General features: G+C 54.4%; 1 protein-coding gene across 1 annotated transcript; it reads left to right on the forward strand.

Annotated features, from left to right (window-relative positions):
- Positions 1-439: 439 nt before the first annotated feature.
- Positions 440-6317, forward strand: PRR15L (proline rich 15 like). Its single transcript, XM_043584206.1, has 2 exons — positions 440-1050; positions 5170-6317. Exon 2 carries the CDS (start codon positions 5199-5201, stop codon positions 5499-5501), a length of 303 nt encoding a protein of 100 aa, XP_043440141.1. The 5' UTR covers positions 440-1050; positions 5170-5198; the 3' UTR covers positions 5502-6317.
- Positions 6318-6594: the final 277 nt, after the last annotated feature.

Below are 6594 nucleotides of genomic sequence, written 5' to 3' on the forward strand. Positions count from 1 at the left end.
CCCAGGTGTTACCCCCTTTATAACATCCACCAAAAGCCCGTGCAATGGACCCCTGGAAGTTTGGGGGAAGGGGCATGAAGTGGTACTTTGCAGAGTACAATAGGAGCATGGTCCAGTATCAGAAAAACAAATGCCCCTCTGCCCACGCACGTGGAACTTGGCATCTGATTTCACAGCCCCTGAAACCTACCTCTAAGCGATGGAGATGTCTGAGGGTGGGTGGGTCTGGAGAGCCTGGCCCAAGGTGGGGCCAGTGACCACCCCCCACCCTGAGGAGGGGCCCTTCAGGTAAAGAGGGAACCGCAGCCCCCCACCCAGTGCCCGCCTGAGGAGCATTGAACTTTTGGGGTGGAGCGGACAGCCTGGGAACCGGTCTGCCAACCAGTTTAACCAGGGACTGGTTTCGACTCCGGAGTTCAAAGGAGCTAGGGTGCACCCCGTCCCACGTCCCACCCGGCCAACGGGGAACAACGGCGCTTAACCCTTTCCCGGTTGTGCCTGGGGCCACGTCCAGATGTGGTCCGTGATGGAGAGCGTCCGACCCTCTTTGGGGCATGAAATGGGTGAGGGTGACCTTGGCTACAGCTGGGGGGTGCAGCCAGGCCCACGAGGGTGGGGAAACTGAGGAGAGAGGCTCCCTTGTTCCTCCTGCCCCAGACTTCCCTTGGGGTTTCCTCTTCCTGCCTAGGCGATCCCCGGAGGACCCTGACTTCTGGGTGGGTGCAGGGGCACTGGGATTGGATTTCTGGGGTAATGAATATTCATCAGCCTGATCCGGCCTCTGCTTCTGTTTACTTAGCCGGGAGGGGCTGGGTTTCAGGTTCACCTTGACTCCTGGAGCCGCAGCAGAGCAGGTACCCGCTCCTGCACCTGTTTCTCTTGCACCTGCCGTCCAGCTGCTCCTACCCAGCTCGCCCGGCCTGAGCCTTGCCTGGCGCAGCACCCTGGAGGCACCCCTACCTCCTCCGGTCTCCCTCCCGGGCAGCTGCCACGCTCAGCTCCTTCTCTAAGGAAGGTCTCACCTCCAGCCCGGAGCAGCCAGGATTACAGGTACAGGCAGAGGGTGAGGGGGTGGGGAAACCAAGGCACAGAGCCCAGTCAGGGCACTCCGTTCCACTTCCATGGCTGACAAGACTAACTGGGAGGGGGAACCCAGGCGGGCTGGTTCCCATCTCTCCCCTAGGTGGGCAGGCAGCACTCAAGACTCATCCCACTGGCTCTTGGAGTTAATCCAGGCCTCCAGCAGAGCTCTTTCTGGGAAAGTTTCCCTCCAGAGCAGTTCTGTATTAACTCTTACTAAGCTGGAGCCTACCCACCCCCCACCCCCCACCCCCACCCCCATCCCCAGCCTGGAGGATGTTTCTGGCCGTCTGGTAGGAACATCTCTCTGTTCCTATCCAGGGTAGCCCAGTCTTACCCAGAGTGCACAAATGGCATCAGGGGCCCTGCAGAGGGATAGGGGCTGGGGGGTTCTGGGTTTTGTCTTCAAGCATAGAAGCTGACTCACTTCCTCAAGTCCCCTCCACTCCTCCACCCCCAACACTGTCAATGGTTAACTTGTCCCAGCTCAGAAGGGGCCTGGTTCAGTCTGGACAAGGCCCTTGGAACAGTTCATGGAACTCAGCTAGGGTGGTGGGGCCTGTCCTAGGTGGCCACATGCCCACCAGGGTGCTGGCTGTCATAGGCAGGGTGGGGGGTGGTGGCAGGCTATCCTGTGAGGCCCTTTGTGGGCTCCAAAGCTGTGCAAACAGCGGCGATGTAGCTAACTCGCGTCCTCAGGGGTTGATTTCTATCATCCCATGGATTGCAGGGCCCCAGGGCGAGGGCCCAGCCCTCAGTTTGGCCAGCTAAGGGCCCTGCGCACGCAGACCGCATGGCCCCACCACATGTCACCAAGTGCTGGGTCTGCTTGAAAACCCAAGGACACCCCCTGCCCCCCGTTTCCTCTGACCTTCTGTGATTAGGCGTGGGCATGTGGCTGTAAGTATATCGCTCTTTCTGATGTTTGATAGCTTTCGATATCACATCACTTTTTTTATGTTTATTTATTTTTGAGAGAGACAGAGCATGAGTGGGGGAGGGGCAGAGAGAGAGGGAGACAGAATCCGAAGCAGGCTCCAGGCTCCGAGCTGTCAGCACAGAGCCCGACGCGGGGCTCGAACTCACAAACCTCGAGATCATGACCTGAGCAGAAGTTGGACGCTCAACCGACTAAGCCACCCAGGCGCCCCATATCACATCACTTTTTTGATTGAAAGCAAATCAGATTTTACACTATCTTGGGGTGACTCACCACTTAAAATAATCTTATAGTTTGGTTATTTTGTAAAATAAACAGTCCTCTAATTTATCTCTTTTGTTTAGATTTTCATACGTCAGTCTTGCTGAAAGGGCAAACATCTCTTACCAGTGCTTCTATGTCCTCTCGGACAGAAGGGACAGCAAAAGGCATCTTAGCCCAGAGTTCAAGGCCAGCAGACAAGGGCCCTGATGACTTGGTGCCATGGTGGAGGTCCCAGGGCAGGGTCCAAGGTCTATTCCCGTCTCTCTGTATGGTTTTCTGATAAGGTTCCTTGTGATCGGTCACTTCCTTCATTCCGGGGAGAGTTAAGCCCCGTGGATGCCGATTTGCAGCACCCGCTAAAGCAGGTGTCTTTTTTGTATGTTGCTTTAATTTTTATTTTTGAGAGGGAGAGCATGAGTGGGGGAGGGCCAGAGAGAGAGGGAGTCAGAGGATCCAAAGCAGGCTCTGCGCTGACAGCAGTGAGCCCAATGTGGGGCTTGAGTTCATGAACCAGGAGATCATGACCTGAGCCGAAGTCGGATGCTCAATCGACTGAGCCACCCAGGTGCCCCTAAAGCAGGTGTATTTTAGCCGGCACAGGCAGAAGCACTTTCTCTCAAGGGGGTGGGCAGTCAGATGGTTATCGTCGGCTCAGGAGTTGGATTCTCCACCCCTCTCTGAGTTCCTTGGCAACCCCGGATGGGCGGTGGTGGGGTCACGGGCCTTGCCCTAGACCAGGCGGTGACTGGGCACCCACAGGCCAAGCAAGTGCCCTCCCCACAACTCCTTCCAGAAACCCATTCTGGAACACCAAGTTCTGTGCAAGATTGTGCTAAGCCCAGGTGGGGGGCAAGCTGCCAAAGCAAACCTCTCAGGCTGTCCCCTTTGTGCACTCACCTCTCCAGGGTGCCCTGAGAGTATTTATCTGGCCACTCTCACCCCCTTTCACTTTCTAAGTGGGAGCTGCACAAGATCTCCCCTGGGCTTCTCTTGCTACTTGAGCTCAGCTAGAGGGACAGAGCTGGCAATGTGGGATCTGCTTCCCAAAGAGGTAGCAAGGAATCCATCAGGCATGTGATCTGGGCGGGGGGCTGAGTATATGGCGGGACAGGGGGCACCAGCAGCAAGGGGCCCATGGAGGCGGGCACTCAACCCATTCCAAGCCTAGACCAGCATCCCGCTTTTGTTTTTCCCAAATTTGATATGCTCTCCCACTTAAAAAAAAAAAAAAAATCCTTGCTCATTAGGGAAGATCTGGAAACCAGAAACAATACAGGGAGAAAACACCCCCAATTCCTTTTCCATAAAGAAAATCACTATTAATCATTTGTCATACTTCTTTCTGGTCTTTTTAGAGAATGTAGCTAAGACCATTGGTTTTTAAAAGGAGGTAACATATGGGGCGCCTGGATGGCTCCGTCAGTTAAGTGTCCAACTCTCGATCTCGGCTCAGGTGATGATCTCACGATTTGTGAGCTGGAGCCCCTCCTCGGGTTCTGCGCTGACAGTGTCGAGCCTGCTTAGGATTCTTTCTCCTTCTCTCTCTGCCCCTACCCTACTCATGCTCTCTCCCCCTCCTCTCTCTCAAACTAAATAAATAAACTTTAAAAAAAAAAAAAAAGGAGGTGATAGATTTGCCTGTGCTTGGGCTGCCTGACCATCTAGCTTTCTGGTGTATTGTGGCTACTGGCTCCTCCCCAGGACCCTTCACAGCCACATGCAGAGTCCGGAGAACCAGACCACCACCCTCTCCAGGCTCACAGATGCCTTGATCTGTCATCCCTTTGCCTGCCCTTCCATTCATTGCTCTGAATTCCTCCAGTCTGCTGTCTCTTTCTTCCACCTTCCACCCACCGTCCCCCACCAGCAACGATGTCCAGGAAACCTCATCTCCCAGAACACGTACTAGCTCAGACAGCATCTATGTGGAAATTAGTAGAAGATGAGGCCAAGCCAGGACGCATCGCTTGTCAGCGGGGATGCCTGGATTCTAGCCTCCAAGCCCCACCTCTGTTGGGTACCTTATGGAGGGTCCAGCCTGGTCTAAACCGTATCTCATGTGGACCTTGTGGCCTCACCAAACCTTCCAGATTTCCAAGCTTTTAGCTCCCCTGCAAACTCCTGTCCTCATGGAAGCTAGGTGGGGAAAGGAACCATTCCTCGATAATTACTGACGTTACCATGTTTTACTTTGCAAAGCATGCCTCCCTCTGTGGGCAGGGATTAACGTTAGAGCTAAATGTTAGGGCTGGAAGGGACAGCTGAGGACTCTGAGGGCCAGAGAAGTAACTTGCTAGAGGTCACAGGCTAGTACAGTCCCCGGGACTTCCCACTCCCGGCCTGAGCTTCCTCCCGCTCAGGAAAAATGCAATGGCTCCTTCACTCCTGCTGGTCCCCACTGGGAAGTCCAAATTACTCTCAAAATTGTAAATCCTATTTATTTTATAATGAATACTAAACAAAATGCACAGGGTGTTTCTACCTATCTGATACCAGCCAACCACCTGCCGGCTCCTGGCGGCGGGGCCTGGTGGCCTAGTGGGAAGAAATTGGGAAGGGTGTCAGTGGTCTGGGTGCTGGGTGACCCAGGCAAGCCGTTCACCTCCCTGCAGCCCTGAGGGGCCTGGAATCTCAAAGCTCCCTACCCCTGCATGGCAAAAGTATGTGGCTGTCCCGTGGCCCCTTGGCCTGTTGATGTCCACTTGGCTGCCCCTTCCCCAGGCCCCTCTCTCCCCTCTCTTCCTGGGTTCATTCAGCTTCACCTTCAATTCTTTCAGGCCTGGACTATTGAAATAGCCCACGATTAGGAGTTTAGAGAGGGCTGCTCCGAGGTACCCCCCTGCTCCCCCACTGCCTCCTCTCACTGTCCCACCCTGCTCTTGCAGAAAGCCCCACCCTTGGCTCGGGGAACGCCATGACCGAAGTGGGCTGGTGGAAGCTGACCTTCTTGCGGAAAAAGAAATCCACACCCAAGGTGCTCTATGAGATCCCCGACACCTATGCCCAAACAGAGGGCAGCGCAGAGCCCCCTGGGCCCGAGGGCGGAGGCCCCGACGGCAACTTTAACACCCGCCTGGAGAAGATTGTGGACAAGAACACAAAGGGCAAGCATGTCAAAGTCTCCAATTCGGGCCGCTTCAAGGAGAAGAAGAAAGTCCGAGCCACGTTGGCAGAGAACCCCAACCTCTTTGATGACAGGGAAGACAAAGGACAGTGAAGGGGGCCAAGGAGGATGCTAGCACCTCCCCACTCCTGCCGTCAGCCGGATCTGAGACAGGAGCTTGCCACGCTGGCCTCCTTGGCCACAGCTGAAGCCGTGGGGGCAGTTGATGCCTGCTGGCAGGAAATGTCTGGTTTTAGGTTTGTATTTATATATCCCAGCTTTCTGGAAGGCCTGGGAGAGCCCAGGGTACTCCCACGTCCCCCAGCACATACAGAAGCACTCCAGTCCGAGGATGAGAGCCCCACCCAGGAAGGACGGCCCTCCTCGCTGTGGCGGTGCCAGCAGGGAGGTGGGCATGGCAAGAAATGGAGAGAGGGAGCGGACAGACTTCACTTCCTCCAGGGGCACAGGGTCAAGGGTGAGTTTCAGTTGCTCCCTCTACCTTCTCTACCTGTAACTGTTCGCTGGACCAATTCTGAGAGTGAATTTTCCAGAAGCCACATGATGGGGTGGCTTCCTGGAGCTGGAGGAGGTGGAGACCCTGAACTTGAGCTCACTTTCTATCACAAGAGGGAAGCTTCCTGGAACTTGGTGCCCAGGTGTGCGGGGAGAGAAGGACGCTGGGTGGTGCTGCAGAACGCCAGGGGGGGGACCCCATGGCTCCCCGCACACATCCTCAAAGGGCGCTGCACTCGGGGAGGGGGTAGGGAGTGTTGGTAGGAGCTAAGAGCAGCTAACTCTCTTCTCCCCTTCTCCTACTAGTATTTAAGAGGGACAGGCCCCAGAGATGAGTCCTGGAGCCTTGAATTTGCTTAAAAAAATAATTGTAGGTTTCTCTTTGTAATAAACGATGATGCAAAAGCAGAGAACTTATTTATGCTTTTGTCTTACATTTACTGAGGCCCATTTCTAATGCCTTTACTCCCTTCGTGTAAGTAAGTAAAGTAGAACTTTGTGCTCAAAGTGTTCCTATAAAGCATCAGAAAGGATCCCCAGGGGTCACCTAGCTGGTTGGTAGAGCATGTGACTCTTGATCTCCAGGTTGTAAGTTTGAGCCCCAGGTTGGGTGTAGAGATTACTTAAAAATAAAATCTTTTCTCTTTCTCTTTCTTTCTTTCTTTCTTTCTTTCTTTCTTTCTTTCTTTCT

Source organism: Prionailurus bengalensis, chromosome E1, assembly GCF_016509475.1.
Source record: "Prionailurus bengalensis isolate Pbe53 chromosome E1, Fcat_Pben_1.1_paternal_pri, whole genome shotgun sequence".
Lineage (NCBI taxonomy): Eukaryota > Metazoa > Chordata > Mammalia > Carnivora > Felidae > Prionailurus > Prionailurus bengalensis.